This window comes from Aethalodelphis obliquidens, unplaced genomic scaffold (genome assembly GCF_003676395.1).
Source record: "Aethalodelphis obliquidens isolate GAN/ISIS:26980383/991018 unplaced genomic scaffold, ASM367639v1 scaffold7, whole genome shotgun sequence".
NCBI classification, from domain to species: Eukaryota; Metazoa; Chordata; class Mammalia; order Artiodactyla; family Delphinidae; genus Aethalodelphis; species Aethalodelphis obliquidens.
In genome coordinates, this window is record NW_020837951.1 from 42,530,887 (window position 1) to 42,556,644 (window position 25,758).

General features: G+C 34.6%; 1 protein-coding gene across 3 annotated transcripts in view; it reads right to left on the reverse strand.

Annotated features, from left to right (window-relative positions):
- VPS13A (vacuolar protein sorting 13 homolog A) overlaps positions 1-25,758 on the reverse strand; it is a 237,350-nt gene that overhangs the window by 58,135 nt on the left and 153,457 nt on the right. For all 3 annotated transcript variants that reach the window (XR_003432630.1, XR_003432629.1, XM_027105654.1), the window contains exons 40-50: positions 21,884-21,976; positions 21,072-21,428; positions 19,819-19,920; positions 18,347-18,505; positions 17,916-18,171; positions 16,412-16,572; positions 11,395-11,498; positions 7,401-7,683; positions 5,026-5,421; positions 4,658-4,762; positions 4,391-4,537 (exon numbers count right to left, since the gene is read on the reverse strand). Coding sequence is in view for 1 of the 3 variants with exons in the window: in XM_027105654.1 (XP_026961455.1) it covers positions 4,391-4,537; positions 4,658-4,762; positions 5,026-5,421; positions 7,401-7,683; positions 11,395-11,498; positions 16,412-16,572; positions 17,916-18,171; positions 18,347-18,505; positions 19,819-19,920; positions 21,072-21,428; positions 21,884-21,976 (2,163 nt within the window). In the remaining 2 variants the exon portion in view is untranslated. The remainder of the gene's footprint in view (positions 1-4,390; positions 4,538-4,657; positions 4,763-5,025; positions 5,422-7,400; positions 7,684-11,394; positions 11,499-16,411; positions 16,573-17,915; positions 18,172-18,346; positions 18,506-19,818; positions 19,921-21,071; positions 21,429-21,883; positions 21,977-25,758) is intronic.

Sequence of the window (25,758 nt, forward strand, 5' to 3'; positions counted from 1 at the left end):
GTTATAATTGGGTTGTGGGCATCACTTAGTAATTAAGCAGTAGTCAAAGTACACACAAATGTCAAGTCAGGACATATATTAAATCCAGAGTCCTGGAAGTCAAATAAGGATTAAAAAAGCAAAAAACAAAAGCAAAAACCAAGAGAAGTATCTAAAGTTCAGAATAGAAAACAGGCTCAAAATCTTAAGAAACCACCTGGACATCAGTGATCTGGAAACCAGACTAACGGAATAGGAGACAGTCAATGCACCCAGAAAGAAGACCAGACAACAGGAGCTGGAAACAAAGAAAAGAGCTAAAAGAACAGGAATGGAGAGCCAGCCTTGTCTGTAAATTATTATGTAAATCAGGTCTTAGTGTGATCCTACTCTGACCAGGCTGGTAACTTCACACAATTCAATGAGACTGCTCATGTGCTCATCATGATCATCACCATATGACCTGAGGGCAATGTAGAAGAAGCTAGATGTTAGAGTCTAGTGCCTTAGCTTGATAAAGTCAGTTTTATTCAACCATGAAAAGTAATTAATGGAACTAGACATGGGACATGGTTAAGGCTATAACAGGCTGAGAAAATTCCCACTTGAGGCTTCTTGCAACCCAGTGGAAACTTATCTGGGAGTCAAAACAGTAGCAATACTAATCCAAGCATATTTCCCAGGAGGAACTGAGAAGACTAAAAACGATGTGCTCTCTGAAAACCCTCAAGCCTTGCTTATTTGTAAGCCTTCCTTACAAATCAACACTGCTAATAATCATAAATATGCATTTTAAGTTAAGGTTGACTACTGTAAGCCAAAATTAAAATGTGAAGATTTTAAATTAGCAAAAGAAATTTATCTTAAGAAAAGCTGAGGGACTTCCCTGGTGGTCCAGTGGGTAAGACTCTGGGCTCCCAATGCAGGGGGCCTGGGTTTGATCCCTAGTTGGGGAACTAGACCCACATGCATGCCTCAACTAAGAAGTCTGCATGCCACAACTATAAGACCACATGCTGCAACAAAGATCCCACATGCTGCAACTAAGACCCGGCGCAGCCAAAATAAATAAATAAATGTTAAAAAACAAAACAAACAAACAAAAAAAAACAGAAAAGAGAAAAGCTGAAGTTGGCAACAAAAGTAAAATAAAAAATAAGTTGTTGTGCATTTGTAATTGTAATTACTGTAAATATAAACTAACTGTTGGAAGACAGAAGCTTAAATAAATGTTAAAAAAAGAGAAAAGCTGAAATTGATAACAAAAAGTAAAATAAAAAATAAGTCCTAATGCATTTGTAATTGCAATTACTGTAAATATAAGCTAACTGTTGGAAGACAGAAGCTACAGATTAGGTTTTTAAAAAGAGAAGACCCAATAATCTTATCTGCAATTGACATATAACGCAAGACATAGAACTACTGTAAATAAAAGTATGGAAAAAGATATACCTAGAAAATACATAGAGTAAAACAAAGCTGCAGTTATAATTTGGCATCTAGATACATAGAGAGCTCTACATCCAACAAACCAAGAGTCCACAGACTTAATGAGCACATATGAAACATCTGCCAAAGAAAATCTGTACTCATTCAACAAATATTTATTGAGAGTATACTGTGTTTAATCACTGTTCAGAGCCCTCCAATAGCTCTCTCCATTTCACTCAGAGCAAAAGTTAAAATCCTTGTAATTCACAAAGTTTTGTGTCACAAAGTCCTGCATGATTACTCTTTATCACTGTTATGTCTTGTTCTCTTCTAAATGCTTTTCCCTCTCCAATAATATCGGCCCCTTTTGCTATCCTTCAACCATGCCAAATATTCTCCCATTTTAGGGCACCTACCCTGGCTGATCCTTTCTCTTTAATGCTCTTTCCCCAGATATCCACACTGCTGAGGGGTCCAGCTCCTGGCTAAAAACCTATATGCAATTTTTCAGGTCAGACCACTGGTAATTACAAAGGCTTTACCTTTATCTGGCAGGTCTCACAGGGCAAAGCTGCCCTCCCCATACCAGACTAGGTGCACAGCCAGCGCACTGCATTCTCAAGAACTCAGCCCCCACTTCTAGCCATGCCCTTACAAATATCTGCATTCCTACTACAGGCATCTTTGTCCAGAGGCCTCTTTACCAGGGCCTTTGGCAGAGGCCTTCCTCAAGAATCTCTGCAACACCTCTTTATCAAGGAGAGAGGCGGAACTTCAAGATGCTTTTTCTCTACTCTGACTTGGTGCTCAGTACTTTTCCATTCCTAGCCCTTCCCCTTTGTTTTCTGCCACCCCCAGATCCATAAAACAGTAAGAGCTATTTGTTCAGGGCTCCCCGACAATGACACTACCCTCACTGATCCACCTCACCCCTAACTAACGTTGTTCCATAGGAAAAATGGTACAAGGGGAGGTGGTGCTTTCTTCAGTTTAGCCTCTTACTTATACTATTGCAGTAAGTAATTAAAGTCCTGAGTGTTACTTTCATTTTAGCTTGTTGTCTTTATCAGCTATTCCTGTACCTGGCATCTCAGCTCCAACTCAGCTGAACTCTTGACAAGTGTACCTCTCACATTTTCTCCAAGTTTGTTCAAATGTGACCTCAGTAAGTCCTATCCTTGACCACCTTATGTAAAATTATAGCCCACTTCTTGCTCATTAGAACTCTTAACACCTCTTAGCCTGTCTTATTTCCTTTTTCCCTATTAGACCTGTCACCTTTAAACATACTATGTATTTTACTCGTTGACTATAGTATTATCCATTTAATGATTTCCCTACACTCCCACTGAAATGTAAACTACACAAGGACAGGTACTTGTGGTTTTGTTAAAAGATATATCACAAGGCACATAAGGAGTACACACAATAAATACTGTTGAAAGAACGAACAAACAGGCAAACATGAAAAAAGGTACACCTTCTAGAAATGAGAAATGTAATTATTCAAATAAAAAACTCAGTTGGGGCTTCCCTGGTGGCGCAGTGGTTGAGAGTCTGCCTGCCAATGCAGGGGACACGGGTTCGTGCCCCAGTCCAGGAAGATCCCACATGCCGCGGAGCGGCTGCGCCCGTGAGCCATGGCCGCTGCGCCTGCGCGTCCGTAGCCTGTGCTCTGCAATGGGAGAGGCCACAACAGTGAGAGGCCCGCATACCGCAAAAAAAAAAAAACTCAGTTGAAGGCTCAAATAGCATATATATATATATATATATATATATATATATACACACTGTATAATATATATAGTAAAAGTGAAAATCTATGAAAATATATATGTAGAATTTATCCAGAATGAAGCAAAGAGTTATACAGATAGAAAATATAAAAAAGATAATAGGATATATGGAAGAAAGAATATGAAGTTCTAGAACGAATCTGATTAAAGACCCAGAAAGAGGAAATGGACGAAGAGGAGAGGTAGTATTTAAAGAGACAATAGCTGCAAATTTTACAGAAGGTATGAAATATATTAATCTACAGGTCTAGGAATAAAGTATCTCAAGCAGGATATATCAAAGGAACCCACATGCAGACAAACAGTAGTATGACTGCAGAACATCAAAGACAGAGAGAAAACTGTGAAGGCAGCTAGAGAAAAAGGAAAGATAACCTCCAGAGAAATGACAGAATCACAGCAGAATTTTCAACAAAAATGGAAGCCAGAATATAATAAATGCTACAACATGTAGAAAAAAATAGAATTGATTATCAAGAAAAAGTATCATAAAAGAAAGGTGATGATTAAAACTTTTATGGATAAACACAAACTGATGGTATTTACCTCCAAATCAGCTCTAAAGGAAATGCCAAAGGATGGTACATCAAGAAGAATGATTCCAGAAAGATGGTTTCAAAGCAAAAAGGCATAATGAATAAAAATAGCAAACACTTCTCTAATAATCCTAACATACTTAAAATAAAATTTCTTCAGAAGTATTCTATTAACCTCAGACAGTCTTTCAGAAAGCTCTTACCCAGAGACCTAATAGCTACAGATAGAGTAGAATCAAAATTTCATTCCTAAGACACTACTGTCTTCCTAAAATAACTAGCTTAACCTACCCTATACAGGCATCTCTAACAGCTTCCTAAAGAGAATAAATAATTTCCTTCTCTTTGCTGCATTTATACTTTACCCAGTCTTCTACTTCCATATTTAACGACATTTGGTTAGTAATTATTAAATGTCTACCTCTATTATCAAGCAACACATTCCTAGATGACAATGTTCGGATTTTAATAATTAAATTATTTACTTGGTTTATTCTGGTACAAATAAATACTCAAATGTTCATGGAACTGAAACAAAATTGGGAGGTGGGGGTGGAGAGTTAGAACATTACATAGTGATTTCATGTATCAAACTTCAAGGAAAAATGAAAATCTAAAGAGGTACCTTTTTGAAATTCATCTACCCACCTGCTCCAAATCAAGAGAGAGCCATTTATCACTTCCCTCTTCAGCCACTGATATACGATATTTACTTTTGTTTTTAAGCAAAAAAAAGGGTGTAAAGGTGACAATTCTGGTAATGTTAAAACTGCTAAGATCTATAGTGACACCAACCTACAGGAAAAAAAAATAGCAACATTTCAAAAGCTATTCCATTATCATAACATCCTGATAAAAATTAAGTACTCAGTAGAGCTTAAAAAAAATTTCCTGATGAGCATAAGATGAACTCACTTGATATTCCATTTTCAGGCCCTTACATTTAACAGCTCCGTGACTACCAACAGTATCAATTGAAAACTGATCTGACAATTCACTATCAGTTACCATAAGCTGAACCTAGAAAAAAATATTTCAAATATATTAGTATTTAGGTACCTTTAAAAATTCCTACCTAAGTTGATATATTTTTTGCTTTTTAGCCTAAACTAATATTATACTGTTAATACACTAAACCCTTCCCAAGACTAAATTTTAATCTTTTTAACCTCAAATATTTCACAAATGTTATTTCTACCTATTTCATAATATTTTATTCTTCTAAACAAACAAAAAGGAGTGATAAGTAGATAAAGAATGAAAGTCAAAAAAACTTCACATACCTTATTGTTATTAAAAAAGTGCTTTGGCTGAAAAGAAAAGAGAACTGGCTTTTTATAATTAGGTGGATGCTTTCGATGAATTCCATCTGCTTTATACTGTAACATTCGACCAGTTTTATTGACCATCCAGTAAGGACTATGAAATGCCATAACTGTCTGGCCAGTATTATAAGTCACATGGATAGCAATATCTAAATCAGTCTTTTCTATTTCTGTAACACAAGTAAAACTGATGAAACTAATATCTTGTTGATTAGGTTTTATATGATATTCACTTTTCCAATCATGATTAAGATAGTCAAGTAATTTTAAATGCAGCCTGGCTTTATCCAACTGTACAGTACAAATCTGGGCTGAATGGCCTTCATGTAGAGTAAAAACTCTATGTTCAGTGCCCTATAATAAAAAAAAAAATACAGTAAATTTTTAATGTTTCAGAATAATACACCAAAATATTCTATTTAATGATTCCAAATGCTATACAAATGATTCTGAAATACCTCTGTCAGAAAAAGAAGACTTATGTTCATGTTCTAACTCTGTCAACTGTATAAATTTCTATAAATTGAGATTTGAGTTACTGTATTTGTAAAATGGTCTAAATGATCTACTTCAAAGGACTATTGTGAAAATAAAATAAAATAATATAGTGTGAAATTCTGCTGGCACTAATGAAGATTATAAAACACTATAATTAGTAAAACAAAAATCTTATCCACTAGTGATTTTAGTTGTAAAAACTACAAAATAATGAAAAATGTATGTAATCCAAAATAAGCAATCCCTACTAACTCCCATTTTTGATTTTTAACAAACTCTCATAACCCATTTCCAATCACTGTTTATACTGAATCTTACGTAGCTTTCAAAACTGTTCATTTCTCTCCACTCACACTTGCATTACCTTAGTTCATGTCACTGTAACCTCTCCCTTTAAGAGTCTCCTAACTGCTCTTATCTCCTCTAAGCCCTTTTCCACACCGCAGCTAAACTGTCTTTCTAAAAAGTGATCATATCCTTTGGAAACTAGCAAACAGAATGTGATCCCTAAAAGCATCAAGTTAAAAGTTCTATTAAAATGCAACATAGATAGACATTCCATCTGGGTATTTCACCTGTTTTTCCAGCAACTCTAATCTGGTTCCCTCCTGTTATAACATGGGAATCTCTTCACCTTAAGATTTTAAATTACTTAAAGCAAAAACAAGGTAAGCTATCAATACTTGACATGTTCCACAAAATAGAAGAGTAGTGCTGGTGGTGCTAGAGAGGTAAATAAATGGGAACCATATGCCTGTCAGGCACTGTGCTAAGTCCTTTACAAACATTATTTAATTTGATTTCACCATATCCCAATCATGAAAGTTTTATTACTATCCCCCTTTTATAGGCTTGGACAAATGATTTAGAAATTAGCTTACCTAAAGACATAGCACTAGTAAGCGATAGAGGTAGGATTCAATCTCAAATCTATCTGACAGCAAAGTGTAAATTCTTAACCACTATGTTATCTGTCAACCATATGGAAAACAGATATTCTTAAACCATAGATGTGTTCACTCCCCCACTCCGAAAAAAATTTAACAGAAAAGTGTAAACAGAGTAAATCCCAATAATTAATAATTAAAAGACTGCAATAAAACAAATAATATACTACAATGAAGAACTACTTTCTTATATTTGACAAGCAATGGCAAATGGAATATTTACTTAAAATCCTAAGATGGAGAGATTCCTGTTACAGCAACAGGAAGGAATCAGATGTAATACCTTAAAACAAAGAGTATTTAAAAGAAAAAGCATCTTTATAGGGCATAAAATCCTTTTAGAAAACTAGCACAAGAATAATACAATGTAGCAAGTTTTAAGTCTAGTACTATCATTTTAATACTAATTCTCATACATGTTTGAAAAGTTAGTATCCATCTTTTAAATATACATGAAATATACATGCATGGAAAAGACTGAAAAATATATATTTTAGAACTGAAATGATAACTTCATCAGAAGTGCTACCTTCAGATAATGTGATTATAGACAATCTTAATAATCTTTATTTTCTAAAATTTTCTACAGGAATATCTATTACTTTCATAAATGATTTTTAAAATGGCATATCATATTTGTGTGTATGAATTATATTCAACTTAGTAACCAGATTCCCAAGGTAAATCAGTGGAAAAAAAATTTTTTTAATCTTCTTTCATATAACATGACTGAAACATTTCTTTTCCATTTGAAGAATATCTGTACTGTCTATTCACCAGTACTATAATTTTTATTAGAATTTTAAAACATTGTTTTATTGTTCATAACTTTAAATAACTAAAGCTACAAAATCAAAGACAGGAGGGCATTAAAAAATTCCAGAATACCTCTATATAATAAGCAATTTTGTAAGGAAGAAGATTTCGGAGTAGAATAGGTGGCCACAAATGCATTATATATGGTAAGTCCCAACCATCTTCTGAATACACTGACACAGATGTCAAATTATCTTTTTCTGGGACAATATTAATGATAAATGGCTTCTTGGAAGGGTTTATAGATCTACATTGCTTCTTGAGAAAAGTGCCATCATTTTTTATAATTTCTTCAAAATCAATTCCTTCACACATTTGATAGTCCTCATCTTCTGGCTTCAGGGAAAGGAGTGATCTACATAAAAGATTAAAAAATACATTTTAAAATGCTTTAAAAGAAAATACATGTTTAATTGTTTGATTACAGCTTTAGAACAATGAAATTATCTCCCTCCATACTATTGTAATAAATTTTTATATTTTCACATTCTTCTTAGAGATAGGTAAGATAGATATACAGATACCAATTTCCATCTTAACTTTCTGGAAACCAATCAAGTTATTTGGCTTCCAAGAGAAGAATATTTTTCTTACAAACTTGCTGTCTTAGAAGTATGTTTACAAGATAATAACTGGTTTCTCACAGAAAATACGTAATCATACCCGTCATATATGCAAAACACACACATACAGCTGTGACTTAAACACTTAACTTAAAGAAGTTGGCTTTCCTGGAATATGTGGTCCCAAGTACATACCATGATTGAGTTTGTGAAGCAAAAATATATTTCTACTGAAAAATTAATCACCGGGTATTCAAGGTTAATCAAATGAAAGCTTTCAATAGATACTTAGCTTTACAGAAATGTTGAGCATAGTTGCAGAAGTGGTTGTAAGAAGACAGTAATAAAATTATTAGGTGTCACATATGATTAATCCTTATATTTAAAAATCACATTCTTTGTTTACATTGCAAATGTACTTTGGGTTTAATAATTTTTTAAACCTAAGGTGTGTCCAAGTATAAACACTTAAGTATTTTTATACTTGTAAAACTAATTACCTATAATTGTGACACTATCCCTTACTGTGTGACAAGTGTCAATACTATCTCTAGCTGTGATTGTTTTCTTAAGCTCTAGTCCCCAAAATTTTAAATATCTACTACATATTTCTGTAATGATGTCGGATGGTGCCTTAAATTGCTAAATTGAACTCTGAACCCTCCACACCCACTTCTCTGTGTGTCCTTTTTTCAGGAACTTCCAGCTATTGGCACTCTGGACTATAAAATAATATTAACTCTTCCTTATTCCCCCCTTACATACATAGATATAGTTACCTGTAAAATCAGTTATCAGATTTAGCCTATTTTACTTCTACATTCTCTCTGAAATTTCATTTTTTTTCCATCAAGACATTTATTGGACTATTATTTACCAATGAGAAGGTAAAACTGAAAATGAACAAATGAGTAAGTCATTCTTTACTCTTAAGGAGATACCAATCACATGGGAAATGTAATGTTAAAAGATAACTACTGCACTGTGATAGGTACCCCCCCTCAAAAAAAACCCAGATGTATACTGAAGACTAAGGGCATGAAGAGTGTGGTTAACTCTTTCTAGACTGGCTGCAGAGTGTTTTCCAGAGGTCACAATTTTCCCCAAAAGCTTTGTTTCTGAAGGGTAGAGCTGAACTAGAGACATATGCAAGGTTAAAGGAAAGTTTAAGAAATGAATGAAGAGAAAACATGAGAGACAGATGATCAATGGCAAGAGGTTTTGAGTGAGAAGAGCTGATGCATTAAATGGTCTTAAAACAGAAGAACACCAAATGTTCTGAGAGAGGAAGAAAGAAATAGATATTAAAGATGAAGATAAAATTTATATAAATGGGGCAAGACAATGAGCGAGCAACTATCCCAATGTGGACTTAACCTTTCAAATTTCATATTCCAACATGCACACTACATTCAGGCAAACCCCTAGTCTTTTATAGACCTGTACAAATCCTGTGCATTCATGCCTCCTTATCTTTGTTATGCAATTCCTTCCATTTAAGATTGCCCTTCCCCACTAATCTCCACATTATTATATTTTAACTACAATTCATGTACGTCTCTCAGGAGTTAATCATTAATCCCTTCTTTCCTTTTCATAGTTTTCTGCAACTAAAACTTTTTCTGTGATTCTCAACAACCCATTGTTTTCTACTTTCTGTACCTATATATCAATCTCTCAAGCAGAATAGCCATGCCAATTCCTCTTGGCATCCTACAGTAGTGCCTTCCACACAACAAACACTTGGTAAATACTTGCTAAATGAATTAAACTTAAGAATAAGTATACCTAAATTCTACAGAATGATATCCATTTGTTAATTTAAGACCTCACATCTTAAATATGAGTATCTATATCTAAGCATTAGATTAGAAGAATATCTAATGTGAAATCCAAGCTAGTCAGTCATTAATAATTCTAATTAAGATAGATTAACTTTCATGTAACAAATATTTAGCCTTGAACAAAAAAGTGTAAAGATACTCTAATGGCCTAACTTTTCTCTTCTATGGACAGAAACACAAAATATATAGTAATATTTACTAAAAATAAAGCAGAGTGTCATTAACTTTTATTATCCAAGGACAAAATGGATTTCCTCACAGAAACTTTTGAACATATCTTACATGCTACTTTTTAATCTACTCTTATAACCCACCCCAAATCCTCTCTAGAACAAGGTCAGATACTATAAACAACTATTTTGTGGTTGTTCTCTAGACAACATAACTCTTTCCCTCAGCAAGTCTGAACTAAGCAATAAAACTCATTAGGGTTAGAAGGTCTAGGCAATAAAACACTCATTAAGGTGAGCAGGTCTACTCTCTGAAAATATGTGCCTAAAGCTGCTAGGCTGTCTTCTAAGCATTAGGGACCCAATCTTGAACTCCTACGTATGGGGCAGAATAAATAGAGGTGAGGAATATTTTAGCACTGCTTGTAATTTTGCCTCCATCCTTTTGTAGCACAGGTCTAAAGGTCCATGTCTAGAGTGTGTTGTGAAATGGTACTTAACAAGCTATGATGCTTATTCTGAGGAAGTTTTTATTCTCCAAGAGAGCTTAATCTCCCTAAAAGAGATTATCTTCAATTCCAGATTAAATATCCTAAATAATAATAATACTTGTTTGTAATATTAAGCCTATGATTAAGAAACTAGCCCATCATTAGTACTGTTACAATTTTAATAGTCCTTTCTTAATACATAAAAGATTTTATATGTACTATACAGCTGACCCTTGAACAACACGGGTTTGAACTACACGGGTCCATTCATAAGCAGACATTTTTCAGCAAATAAAGTACTTGATGACTAGCAGTTGGTTGAATCCATGGATGTGGAAATAGAGGTGTGGAGGACTGACTATGGCACTTGAGCACCCAAGGATTCTGGTATCTGCAGTGGGTCCTGGAAACAATCCTCTATGGATACTGAGGGACAACTGAATGTATATTTTTGACTACATGGGCGTCAGCACCTCTAACCCACATGTTGTTGAAGGATCAACTGTCTACCTCTATTTACATTACAATTCTATCAATGAACAATTAATAGATAAATATGTAGATTAAAAGATAAAATATTTTACATTTTCTAAAGAAATTTCTTAAAAATTCTATCATAAAACCCTAGAAAAGTAAAAATCACTTCATAATAGTGTAAATAAATCTAGAAGCCACTACTCATGCTCAGTAAGAAATTTTTTAAAAATCATAAATATATACGACTATGGCCATGATAGTTATATTGCAAGCATGTAATTTATATTTACTAGTGAAAGCATAGATAATTTATAGGATATACATTATATACATTAAGTTAAATAATATTTCTTTAAAAAAATCTTCTAAGAGTGCCGAAACTTAAATAAGTTAGATGAGATATTAACAAGATAAATTTGATCATGGTTTGATAACTTAAAGATAGATATCACTACTAAATCAGAAACTAAAAAGTGTATAAGAGACCTTAGGGCAAACAAAAGGATAAAGAAAAAAATCACCGGTAAGATGCTAATGGTATGTTAAATTCACTTCCAGGTGAAGCCGTTCCCAATAAGGTGTCCCCTCCATAAACATAAAGTGGTATTGAAAAATGATTTCTAATCTGGGAAAGAAAAGTAACATTTAGTATCATTAATCTAAGACTCTAAAGACATTTAAAAAATATTCCATCTAAATATCCCAGCAAAGGAATTATCAGGCAATATTTATCTTGCTCATATAAATTAGAAAAAAAAATCCAAACATGCAATTATCTTTGCTAAAAATTACAAGGAAAGTTTCTAGTTTTAGAGAAAAAGAATCTCAAAAACAAAACTTTAAAAATCTTAGAAGAAAATAACATCTTCTTGAACTTGATATAAGGAATAACTTTTCGTTTAGACAAAACTAGTAGAAAAAATTAATAGGAAAAATATTATATCCAAGTTTTAGATGTCTATATGATAAAAGTGAAAACCAAGCCACTGGCTGGCAAATGTCTACCTTTTTACATCACTGTTGTATGTTACTCATTGAATCAAAGAGTGTGTAGGGAATAGCTCACCCACTGAGTAGCATACAACAGTGATGTAAAAGATTAACATTATTTTGATTAACACACATTATCAGATAAACCTCCATTTATATTTATCTTTGGGATAGACAAAAACAAACTGGTTAGTAACACCATTTTCTTGTATTCTTTCTATATCTTACTAAAATCTTTATATTTTAAAAATCATACCAAAATATAAAACATACTGAGTGCAAACTAAGAACTGATAAATATATAAACTTAACTACACTATATTTTATTTCTAGATAAACTGCTCTACCAATTTAAAAGAAGAGACATATATTTTCATTTCTATGAAAGTACCTATAAGAAATTTAACATTAATGTTTTACTATTTAATAAAATTCAAAAGTAATCTATGATAATGACGCAGCCCAATTGTCATCTTTTATTTTATTTTATTTTATTTTTAGCGGTATGCAGGCCTCTCACTGTTGTGGCCTCTCCCGTCGTGGAGCACAGGCTCCGGACGTGGAGGCTCAGCGGCCATGGCTCATGAGCAGCCGCTCCGCGGCATGTGGGATCTTCCCGGACCGGGGCACGAACCCGTGTCCCCTGCATCAGCAGGCGGACTCTTAACCACTGTGCCACCAGGGAAGCCCTGTCATCTTTTAATACAGTTCATCATAAATCAAAAATGAAAGAGAAGGAACCTCTGTTTTCAGCCCTGATGGAAAAATAGAGACCAGATATAACTTCCCAATATAAACAACCAAAACACCAGGGAAAAAAAATACACATGAAGTAATGGACAAAAAGGTGGCACAGGAAGGAAGGAAAGGAAAGGAGGGAGGGAGGGAGGGAAAGAAAGAAGGAAAGAAAGGGGGAGAGGAAGGGAAGAGAAGGGAAGGGAGGGAGGGCTAGAGAGAGAGAAAGAGGGAGAGAAAAGAAAGAAAGGGGGGGAGAGAGGGAGGGGGGAGAGAGAAGGGGAGGGGAGAGAGAGAGAGAGAGGAAGGAAGGAAGGAAGGAAGGAAGGAAGGAAAGAAGGAAGGAAGGAAGGGAGGAAGGAAGGGAGGAAGGGAGGGAGGGAGGGAGGAAGAAAGAAAACTCCACCAAGATAAGCCCTAAGATTGTCACCTCATCTTACTACCTGGAGAGTTTCTGGATTACTGTGTGGAGAAGGAGAAGTCAAACAGAGCCCAGTCTGAGTTGAAGAGATAGATATTAGAATGTGGGAAAGCCAGTGAGGCTTACTCTAACAGCACATTACATGAGAGAGAAGATAGCTGCATGGAGAGGTGAGAGTTACAGAGAGGTAACTCCTGAGGCTTTAAGAGTGCCCCCTGTTCCAAAGACTTCAGTACACTACTGTCTGGCACATGCACATCAGTACACTGTCTAAGGCTCAGTAAAGATCCATCTGAAAGCCGCAGGCAGAACAATCTCTGGTGCTGACACACAGTTCCTTTTCTAACCAACCAAAGTGGTAAAATCTTGTTTAGTACAAAGGGTATTGGTTACAGTGCTTTACTAGTGGGGCAAAATTAACCCTAGGCTACGGGCTGCTTGAGTCTCACCTAAGAAGTTTTAAAACAAGCAATGAAAGGATCACTTTCCAACTAACATAACTGTGTTGGAGAATTAAGTTCAAGAATACATAAAGGGGTACAAATACATCTAAAGCACCTGACGAGGTAAAATTCACAATTTTAAGCAACTGGTAAAAAAATTACTGGACACACAAAAAGAATTTTAAAATGACCCATTAAAAAAATGAATAAAATGAAACAAATCAGAAATGAAACACATGACAGAATTAGTAGACAAGGATATTAAAACATTTATATAACTATACTTGATATGTTCAAAAGTTAGGGGAAAGCCGAGGATATATAAAAAGACATGGAAAATGTAAATAAAAATGCAAGTTGAACTTCTAGACATAAAAATACATTGGATGAGATTAAGAACAGATTAGACATTGAAAAGTGAACTTAAAGACATAATAATAGAAACTATTGAAACAGAAACATGGGGGTCAGGGGAAGCTGAAAGAAAAAGTGAACAGAGCATCAGACAGCATAAGTTTAAACACTCTAATATATACCTACTTGAAGAAGAGAAGAGAGGGGGAAGACAGAAAAAAATATTTGAAGAAACAATGGCAACATTGTTTTCTAAAGTTGATGAAAACTATAAATCCACAGATTCAAGAAGCTTAAAAGACTCAAGTACAAGAAACATGTAGGATTCATCTCAACCAAATTTCTTAAAACCAGTAATAAAGGGAAGAAACTTAAAAGTATATAAAAATAAAATCACACATTTCATAGAACAAAGGTTAAGAATAACAGCAGACTCTGGTCAGAAACAATGTAATAGAGTTGATAGTGAAATGACATCCTAAAAGTACGGAAAAAATAACTGTCAATCTAAATTTCTACACCCTGTGAAAAGAAAAGTGAAGTAAAAGCAAAAATAGTTCACTGACAAATTTCATTAAAGACAAAATTACTAGAAGAGCTCACTCAAGAAGTGACAGATAATATGAATAGCCCTTAAAGTGAAACTGTCGTTTAAAAACTTAAGAAAAACATTACAAGAAAACTCTATACCAACACCCCTCATGAACATAAATGCAAAAATTATAAACGTGAATTTAGCAAATCAATCCAACAATATATTAAAAGGTTAATACTTCAAAACCAAATGAGGTTTATCCTGGGAATGCAAGGTTCATTTAACATTTAAAAGTCAATCATTATTTAATATAATAATTAAAAATCAATGTAATTCATCATATTAACAATTTTTTTAAAAGATCCTCTCGATAAACAGAGAAAATCATTTGACAAAATGCAACATTCATTTCTGATTTAAAAACTCTCAGTAAACTACGAACAGAGGGATCATGAACAACAACAACAAAAAAAACAACTCAAAATATACTAAATGGTCAAAGACTGAATACTTTTCCCCTAAGATTGAGAACAAGATAAAAACATCCACTTTCATAATTTCTATTCAAATTGTACTGGAGATTCTATCCAGTGCAATAAACAAGAGAAAAGAAAATAGGGCTTCCCTGGTGGCGCAGTGGTTGAGAGTCCGCCTGCTGATGCAGGGGACATGGGTTCGTGCCCCGGTCTGGGAAGATCCCACATGCCGCGGAGCGGCTGGGCCTGTGAGCCATGGCTGCTGAGCCTGCGCGTCTGGAGCCCGTGCTCCGCAACGGGAGAGGCCACAGTAGTGAGAGGCCCGCGTACCGCAAAAAAAAAAAAAAAAAGACAATAAACATCAGATTGGAAAGGAAGAAGTAAAAATATTTTTATCTGCAGACATCATAACTATCTCTATCTATAAAAAAGCTACTAGAATAAATGTATCTAGTAAGGTTGCATAATACAAGTTAATACAAAAACCAAATGTATTTCTACTAGCAAGAAAAAATCAAAACTTAATATTAAAAATGCCAACTTAATCAAAATTTCTAAATAAAAATTGAAAACTTGGAAGTCTAAAATGTAAATGGAAATGGAAAGGACTTAGGCTAGCCAAAACAACTTTAAAAAAGAACAAAGTGGTACAACTTGTACTACCTGATTTCAAGACTGAGGATAAAGTAGTAATCAAGACAGTGTGGTACTGACATAAATAGATCAATGAAACAGATTAGAGACCTCAGACATAAACACACACAGATATGGAGATATGGTCAATTTATTTTTGACAAAAGTGTCAAGGCAATTTAATGGAAAAAGGATAATCCTGGTCAGAACAAATGAATAGACAAGCGGAAGAAAATGAACCTCAACCCTCACTTTATAGCATATACAAAAATTCATTAAAAATGGTATGTGGTATATACATAGAACAGATTACTACTCAACAACACGTAACTGTATGCAACAACATTAATACACAAAAGTTGACACATACAAAATTATCCTGAGTGAAAGAAGCCAGACTCCATTCTGTACTTCATTCATTTACATAAAATTCTATATTGTGTAACTAACGCACCACAAGAACATATAAGTGGATGCATGGGAATGGGGAGACAGGGGATGAGGAAACTTTTGGGGGTGATAAGTATGTTTATTACTTTGATTGCGATGAAGGTTCATATGTGTATTTTTTGTCAAAATTCATCAACTTTAAATATATGCAGTTTATTGTACATCAATTTTACCTCAATAAAGGTGTACAAATTTCTCTCACTGTATTCTCTAATTGAAACAAAAGAATAAATACATACTACAAAGAGCTAAAACAAAATATTGACTTTTTTGGTTTTTGTTTTTTTACAAAATAATATTCCAAAAACATTTACAAAATATTCCTACAACTGCTTGTATTACAGTAGTATAATTACTGATAATGATTATTCTTTTTGCTATTAGCTATATTTCTATTACAGTTTGTATTCTTTTGGTAGTAATTTGCTTTAGTTTTTTTTTTTTTAATTAGCATACAAATATACACAATATGACCTCACAAAAAAATGAATCATTCCGTACCTGCACTGGGGAGCGAATTGTTACCTTCTTACTTCCTTCCACTGCATCAATTTGACAAACAATAGATCTTTCAACTCCAGACTCTCTGTGTCTCACAGTGTACAGTCGTTGTCCCACTTTTGTTAAAGGGATTTTATCAGCAGTAGAGTGGTTAGCTGGTGCTAAATTAAATATACATGTTTGAAAGTTTTTATTATAATTCATCATATATTAATTTTAAGTAGACATTTTAAACCAGAAACATCAGATGATTTCTTAAACTTATGAATAATTATCACTGAAAGCTACATAAAGGGATATTTTAAGAATCCACAATACATACCTACATCATTCATTTAAAACCTTCAAAGCATTTTACCAAAAAAAGTTTTTAATTGAAAAAGAAATCTCATTCAGTAGTTCAACCTAAGACAACAACATAACCTTTTAAAAATAACTGACTGATGAGAGAAATTACTAGAAAATACAAGAACACTGTTCTCTGGTTTGCTGTCATAATAACCAGAGCCTAATACATTCAGGCAGTCATTGGCAACTACCAAGTAGCTGCAATTTTTCAGTTTTTAAGTTTTTCCACCAACCTGTGACACTTTGTGATATCTAAGGTTTGATTAAAATTTTACAGTTTTATCTAATATATATATACATATATTGTATTGGGGTGAATTATCTATTTATATAACCTTCTTCCCTACTATCCCATAAAAATGTCAGTTTAAAAACAAACAGAGGTAAAATTGATGAGAATAATTCATGGACAATGCTGGGACAACATCTGAAACCTAGCCACTGTTATGAATCATTTCCTGACTAGGAAAAAGTATTAGCTATCAGTTTTAGTACCCCTCCTCCATGTCTAATTAACCTTTCTAATATCCTCCCTTCCATAACTACTTAAATGTCAGAGTGTCAGAAAGTGGTGTCAGTGAGGCTTTGGGACTATTTAATATTTAACTTCACAATGACTATATACTATGATAATTTAAAAATGTATTTACTTTCACCTCTCATGAAAATGAAAAACTTCTGGGAAACATAAAGGACAAAGGAAAAAAACCTCTACCTCAATAGGCAGAACACAAAAACCATTTACAAACCCCAAAACCATCACCCTGTGCCATTTCATGAATTCAAACCTTATTCTGAATTCGTTCAGTTGCAAAACTGGTGCAATTCTACTGAGTTATACTAAAAGTGATTAAAACAACCACCTATAGCTAAGTCTGTAAATGCTGACTGAGGATGAGATTTAATAATTTTCCTCTCCAAAACATAAAGTAGTAAATTACCATACTCTAAATAAAGCAGTGGCCAAAGAAAGTCAGAATTTGAAATACAAAGATAAAGTGACAACAGCAAGCAAAGCCCTGCAAAGGAAATAATGAAATTTGCAAAATATTAGAAAGGAGATAAAAAACCTGTGAGATACCACAAATGAGTAAAATGGGATATAAAATGTAACTTAAAAGAAATTAAAGCCCCAGGAAGGTAATTTATCACTTACTAAGAAGAATGAAGAAGAATTTGCTGCTTAGGCTGGTCATTGCATTGAAATGATCATTGTCTTTAGTTCGGATATAATCCATACTTAAACTCTCCTCATTTTTCAATTCATATGATTTTGCCATAGGTACGCTGAGCACACTAAAAGAGTCACTTGGTGAAACAGAGATACTAAGTCCAAGAGAATTTAAAATCATAAATGGTGCTAGATCCCTTATGAAGGCAGCTGAAGATCCAGTGGCAGCTTCTGTAAATGCCTAATAAGAAAGGGTTATCATAAATAAAAGAAAATGTAGAAAACTAAACGACAAGCAGAACACTAATGGACATATGACAAATAACTAAGTTAACAAAAACTTCTTGTTCAATAAAAGAAAAGGGTTAACTCAGACTAGTACACCAATGTTTAAAGTTTCAAGTTACTTTTCTTACCTTGACTAAATTATTTAACATTACAAGGCCACATTTGGATAATGTAATGTTTAGTTGGTCTTTTGAATGGAAAGTGATGACAGTTTTATATTCTGGTACCTTGTAATTTTCTTCTTCAGTACTTGACTCAACAATGGCCTTTTTGGCTTTCTTTTTCATCTAAAATAAAATATAAATTGTAGAAATATGAGAAAAATTTGTTCCTAGGAGCACAACATAACTCATTTTGCAAAGGAAAAGCAAACATTAGACAAATTCCAATGACAGCATTAGAGAGAGCAATACATTTTATCAGTTCCACTGCCTTACTTGGAATTACTTGGACATCAGCCAACTAAGGTCGACATTGGATAGAAGCAGTATTGGAAGAAAAATTCTCCTCCTCCTCAGTTATACTAAAATGGCAGGCACAATTTAGAAGGGAAAATAACCCCTAAAATTACTAAATGCATGGAGCATCTGAATGAAAATTAGAAGCCCATACATCATAGCATGTGGAAATTCAGGGCAAGAAAAGTCGTTTAATCTACTGGTGCTATAAATGCTATAAATAAAGAACAGAAACCTAGGGACTTAAAAAGTCCAACAATAGTTGCAGAACAGTGCCACTAGGACCTAGGGCTCATGTGAATCAATACCACCTACCTCTTTTTAGAACTCACAGGTCTACTGCCTATGTGTATCCTGACCTAACAACAGCCAAATAAGTTCCTTTATCCAAATCTTTTATCTGAAATATGTGGAAAATCAAAAGTCCTGGTTTAATACAAAAAGCTGGATATGCCAAGCTAGTCACCTTTACTGTTCCTTTAACTGGCTTTAAACCACTGAACATTTGTCTGCAGGTTGACTGAATCATTATTAGGGAGGAGATATGCTAGGAATGCTGCAGTCTCTTGCTTCAGAAGCACAATTTCATCCATCTAAAGGTCCTGATTCGTATGATTACATAAATTCACACTATATTTCAAACAAATAATATTATATTTTCTTCTACATATACACCCTTCAGAGATCAAAGAAAACTTGGGATAGACAACAACCTTCAAGAAAATGCTGGCGATATTTTAACATGACGGTTATGTGTGGGGACTCTGAAGCCAGTATTTAATTCCACCTCTTCCAATTTAAAGGTATTATTGCTTTATGGAAGTCCTTTAACTTCCACAGTTTCAGTCCCATCACATGTTAAAATGAAGTTTAAAACTGTATATTCTTCAGAGGTTTATTGTAAGGGTTAAAGCAAAAGTAGATTATTTAGAACAATGTCTAGTGCATAATAAATGCTACATAATTATTTGTATTAGAAGCCCATGAGGCAGTGGCCTTGGGTTTGAAAATTACATTCAGAGGTCAAACAAGGAAGCATGTGGAAAGGCTCATAATGAGATACCTGAACTCTGTTGCGATTAAAGTATGTGTAATGTGGACATCCTCAATATTTGAAAAAAATTTTCAGACTTCAAAAATACCTTGATTCCAAGATTCCATGGTCTAAAATCCTCAGTCTGATCAATTTCTAAGGGTTCAAGCAAAGGTTCCCACACACCAAACATTTCATTGTAATAATGTACCTAGAGAGAGAATTTTTAATTTTTTAAATAAGGCACTCTGATATGTTCTAAAATGATCTTCCATGCTGTTTCCCACCAGCATTCCTTTTGGCTGTGCTATTTCTTCCATGTGAAAACCGTCTACATGCCATTCATTAGTTTCCTCATGCTCTCCTCACTTGGCTAACTTCGTGGTCTAGTCTTCACAATTTAATCCAGAAAAAAACTCTCTTTTAGGTATCTTTCCTTGACTTTCAGGCTGGGCTTAACATCGAAAGCTGTGTTCATCTATCAAACACTACTGACATTTTTTAAACATATCTGTCTACCTCCACTGACTTTTCGAAAGCCCTTGAGGCAAGTAACATATGATTCAATGAGTATGCACTTATTTGAATTCTCTGAACTTCTTGGACATCCTAGATCAAATCCTCTGCAAAATACAGATACTTCTAGCTAAAATTTGGAAAGTTGAAATCTAGTCTGTCAGTTCCACCTCTATTAGCATATAACTCTGTATCAACAGAAATGTTATAGGAGCTCATAAATTTTCATATTTACTGACTTAGGTAGAGTATCAGATTAGTTTCTACTTGACATCAACTCAATTAATAATTTAAAGCAAAATATCTCTGGGATGATTCTATGTAGATAAATTCTGAAGCAAAATATATGTTGGTTCAAAGCAAATATCTTCCATATAACTAAAGGACTCTCACAAAAATCTGAAAGACCTTGGTGGAGTCTCACTACATTATAAAGATTCTGCGTTATATAAAAGTATAAGGCATATTTTTCTCATTCTTTATATTACTATCTTAGAAGAGATTAAGAAATAGTCTATTATCATTTTAAAGGAAAAAGGATATTCAATTTAATTCTTAAAATTAAGAATTTTTCATCTACTCAAAACTATCTATTAATATCATCAACTTTAAGATGAATGAAACCAGTTGAAATATAAACTTAATATGGACATGTACTCTAAAAGTAACATACACATAAAAACAACTATATCAAGGGCATAAATTTGTACACTTTCTTCCAAAAGTTTTGTGAACCAACATCATACTTAGGATAAATTTAATTTAAATGTTTAAGTAAGAGTCCCCAAATAGTCCATGTATAGCATTATTTGTTATAAAATCTGGAAAAATACTACATATGCTTACTTCTAGCTCAAGCTGACAGTGGAGATTTATTAGGGAACTCCAGTTTTTGCCTTCCCCTGAGAAACGTGACTTTGCCAAAAGCATAGGTACTGTTCGATGACCAATTCCAGCCCCAAGAACTAGAAAAATAGAATCGATGTTCATTCTTATTATCTCTCCTTTGGGTACCAATTCAGTTGGGGAAGCTATTTTTTCAACTTCATTTGGTTCTTCAAGAAACCACATTTTTAAATTCTTTGTATCCTTCTTTTCCCATAAATGTGCTGTAGAAGAAGCAGTTTCTTGTGGGATGGTTTCCTTAGCTGTATAAAGTGCTGAAGTTATGGTAATCACAGTGTTTATGATAACTGGTGAAACCTAAGGGGAAAAATTTAATTAAAAAATCTACATAAACCACTTTCAAAAAATACACACTTCAAAAAACATTAAATATATTTGTAAAGGATCAAGAGGAATTAATATTGAACTAACCTTACTACCAAGAAATAGTAGATACAATTTGCTGCCCACAAAAAAGTTTTTTGATTATCATAACTAATTTCAATAGTTAAAATATTTATATGTCGATATTAAACGGATCAACCATACTATAAGGATGTTAACTACAGAAGCAGTCAACTGCCAATAACAAAATATATGAAAACATTCATTATAAAATATGTATTAAATATCATTTTAAAATTACGTGTCATAAAAGATTTTCAAAAATAGTTTTTTTTTTTGCTTATTTAACAAAAGAGTTGCTATAATAATTGCTTATTTCTAAGTTTCATTAATTTTTTCAAAAGGGCACTGACTACATTGTAACTTACCTTCAGTGTCAGGGATTTTACTGATAATTCAATCACTTGTGGATCTGTACGTATCTGAGTAGCTTGATAGAACAAGTCACAAGGCTGCAAAACCTGTGAGAGAAAAACCAATACTTTTAAATTAACATGTTCTTAAAATATTTTTATTTAAAGACTTGCCCAGTAATAGATAAGTATGTTAAATAAACAAGTTAGTAAAAATAACTATTTAAAAACAAGTGAATCGGGCTTCCCTGGTGGCGCAGTGCTTGAGAGTCCGCCTGCCGATGCAGGGGACGCGGGTTCGTGCCCCGGTCCGGGAAGATCCCACATGCCGCGGAGCGGCTGGGCCCGTGAGCCATGGCCGCTGAGCCTGCGCGTCCGGAGCCTGTGCTCCGCAACGGGAGAGGCCACAGCAGTGAGAGGCCCGCGTACCGCAAAAAAACAAACAAAAACAAAAACAAAAAAACACAAGTGAATCAATAAAACATTTCTTAATTATCCTCTTATTCATTATTTATAAAAAACAGAAAGTACTAACATTAGCAACACTATTGATATAATAAGTAAAAGAATTTCTTAAATATGCTTAAATACATGAAAATTCCTCAAAACTTGTATTCTGTATTTTATTTTACAGAAGTCCCTTGGAATCCCTGGGGAATTGGTTCCAGAACATACACACCTGTCCCCTACCCCCTACCCCTCACCCATGGCAGATACTAAAATCCAAGGATGTTCAAGTCCTATATATAAAATGGCATAGTGTTCAAAGACAAATACTATATGATTTCACTTACATGTGTAATATAAAAAATAAAAAACAAACAATATAAATGAACAAACCAAACAAAAGAAACATGTAGATATAGAGAACAGAGGGGAAGGGGTGGGGGACAAAACGGGTAGGGGTCAACTGTATGGTGACCGATGAATACTAAATATTTGGTGGTGAGCATACTGCTGTGTATGCAGGAGTAGAAAAATAATATTGCATACATGAAACTTATATAATGTTATAAGCCAACATTATCTCAAGAAAAAAAAGGCATAGTACAGTCAGCCCTCTGTATCCACAGGTTCTGTATTTGTGGATTCAACTGTGGATTAAATTACTAAAATAAAATTTTATCATGGTATTTTTTTCCATTATAAAATGAAGTAAAATGAATTAATCTATATAGGACAAGCTACAAAAAATGAGAAGAAAAAATTATAAATACATTAGACTTACTAAATAATTCTTAATATAATTATAAATTAACTGAGTTTTCCCTAACTATGGTAAGCATAAATCTGTCCTGTAGCCCCTAGTGACTCACGTTCCTCCCAAATGCAAAATATATTCACCACCTCCTAAGGTTCCCTTTTTAATATTTATTTATTTATTTACTTATTTGGCTGTGCTGGATCTTAGTTGCGGCACATGGGATCTTGGCTGCGGCATGCGGGATCTTTTTTTTTAGTTGTGGCATGCAGGATCTTTTGTTGCAGCATGCGGGATCTAGTCCCCTGACCAGGGATCCAATCTGGGCCCCCTGCATTGGGAGTGTGGAGTCTTAACCACTGGACCACCAGGGAAGTCCCCCTCCTAAGGTTCCTAATAGTCGCCTCCCATCATAGCCCAAAGTCCAAAATCTCATCATCTAAATCTGTATCTCACCACATAATCAGTTCATCTACATCTCTCATTAAATAAAAATTCTAAAATCTCATCCCTCTCATCAGCTCAAAGTCTAAAATCTAAATCAAGTCCAGATGTTGATGAAGTTCCTGGGTGTAATCTATTAAGTACAACTGCTGGGGCACAATTTCTCTTAAAACCGAAACTAAGATGAGTTGCTTGCTCCCACCACTCTCAACATAGAATGGTGGGACAGATATAGGATAAGAATTACAGATATTCCAATTCAAATACAAGGCAGAGGAGGTTCCTTAAAAAACTACAAATAGAACTACCATATGACCCAGCAATCCCACTACTGGGCATATACCCTGAGAAAACCGTAATTCAAAAAGAGTCATGTACCAAAATGTTCATTGCAGCTCTATTTACAACAGCCAGGAGATGGAAGCAACCTAAGTGTCCATCATCGGATGAATGGATAAAGAAGGTGTGGCACATATATACAATGGAATATTACTCAGCCACAAAAAGAAATTGAGCTATTTGTAATGAGGTGGATAGACCTAGAGTCTGTCATACAGAGTGAAGTAAGTCAGAAAGAGAAAGACAAATACCGTATGCTAACACATATATATGGAATTTAAGAAAAAAAATGTCATGAAGAACCTTGGGGTAAGAGAGGAATAAAGACACAGACCTACTAGAGAATGGACTTGAGGACACGGCAAGGGGGAAGGGTAAGCTGTGACAAAGCGAGAGAGAGGCATGGACATATATACACTACCAAACATAAGGTAGATAGCTAGTGGGAAGCAGCCGCATAGCACAGGGAGATCAGCTCAGCGCTTTGTGACCACCTAGAGGGTGGGATAGGGAGGGTGGGAGGGAGGGAGACGCAAGAGGGAAGAGATATGGGAACATATACATGTATAACTGATTCACTTTGTTATAAAGCAGAAACTAACACACCATTGTAAAGCAATTATACTCCAATAAAGATGTAAAAAAACAAAACAAAAACAAATACAAGGCAGAAGGAAGCCACTAGTCCAAAGAAGCTCTGAAATCCAGCCAGATAAATAAGTTTCTTGATTAGATTTCAAAGTCTAGGAACAATTCTCTGTGGCTCTCAACTCCACCCTGAGTCATCCTTCCTTTTTTTTTTTTTTTTATAAAAGGTTGCACAGGGCTTCCTTGGTGGCGCAGTGGTTGAGAGTCCACCTGCCGATGTAGGGGACACGGGTTCATGCCCCAGTCCGGGAAGACCCCAAATGCTGCGGAGCGGCTGGGCCCGTGAGCTATGGCCGCTGAGCCTGCGCGTCCGGAGGCTGTGCTCCGCAACGGGAGAGGCCACAACAGTGAGAGGCCCGCGTATCGGAAAAAAAAAAAAAAAAAAAAAAAGTTCGTGAATCTTTAATAAACATGTGCATGTGTCTTTTTGAAATATGGTTTTCTCTGGGTATATGCCCAGTAGTGGGATTGCTGGGTCATATGGTAATTCTGTTTTTAGTTTTTTAAGGAACCTCCATACTGTTCTCCATAGTGGCTGTATCAATTTACATTCCCACCAACAGTGCAAGAGGGCTCCCTTTTCTCCACACCCTCTCCAGCATTTGTTTGTAGACTTTTTGATGATGTCCATTCTAACCAGTGTGCGGTGGTGCCTTACTGTAGTTTTGATTTGCATTTCTCTAATAATTAGTGATACTGAGCATCTTTTCATGTGCATGCACCCCAAGGTTCACTGCAGCACTATTTACGATAGCCAGGTCATGGAAGCAACCTAAATGCCCATCGAAAGACGAATGGATAAAGAAGATATGGTACACACATACAATGGAATTTCACTCAGCCATAAAAAGGAATGAAATTGGGTCATTTGTAGAGACGTGGATGGACCAAGAGACTGTCATACAGAGTGAAGTAAGTCAGAAAGAGAAAAAAAAATATCGTATATTAATGCATATATGTGGAACCTAGAAAAATGGTACAGATGAACCGGTTTGCAGGGCAGAAATAGAGACACAGATGTAGAGAACAAACGTATGGACACCAAGGTGGGGAAGCGGTGGGGGGTGGGGGGGTTGGTGGTGTGATGAATTGGGAGATTGGGATTGACATGTATACACTAATATGTATAAAATAGATAACTAATAAGAACCTGCTGTATAGAAAAAAATTAAGTAAAAGTCAAAAAAAAAAGAAACTGTTTTCTAATATAAATGACTATGATATCAATTAAAGTTCAACTAACTGCAACTTATCAAAA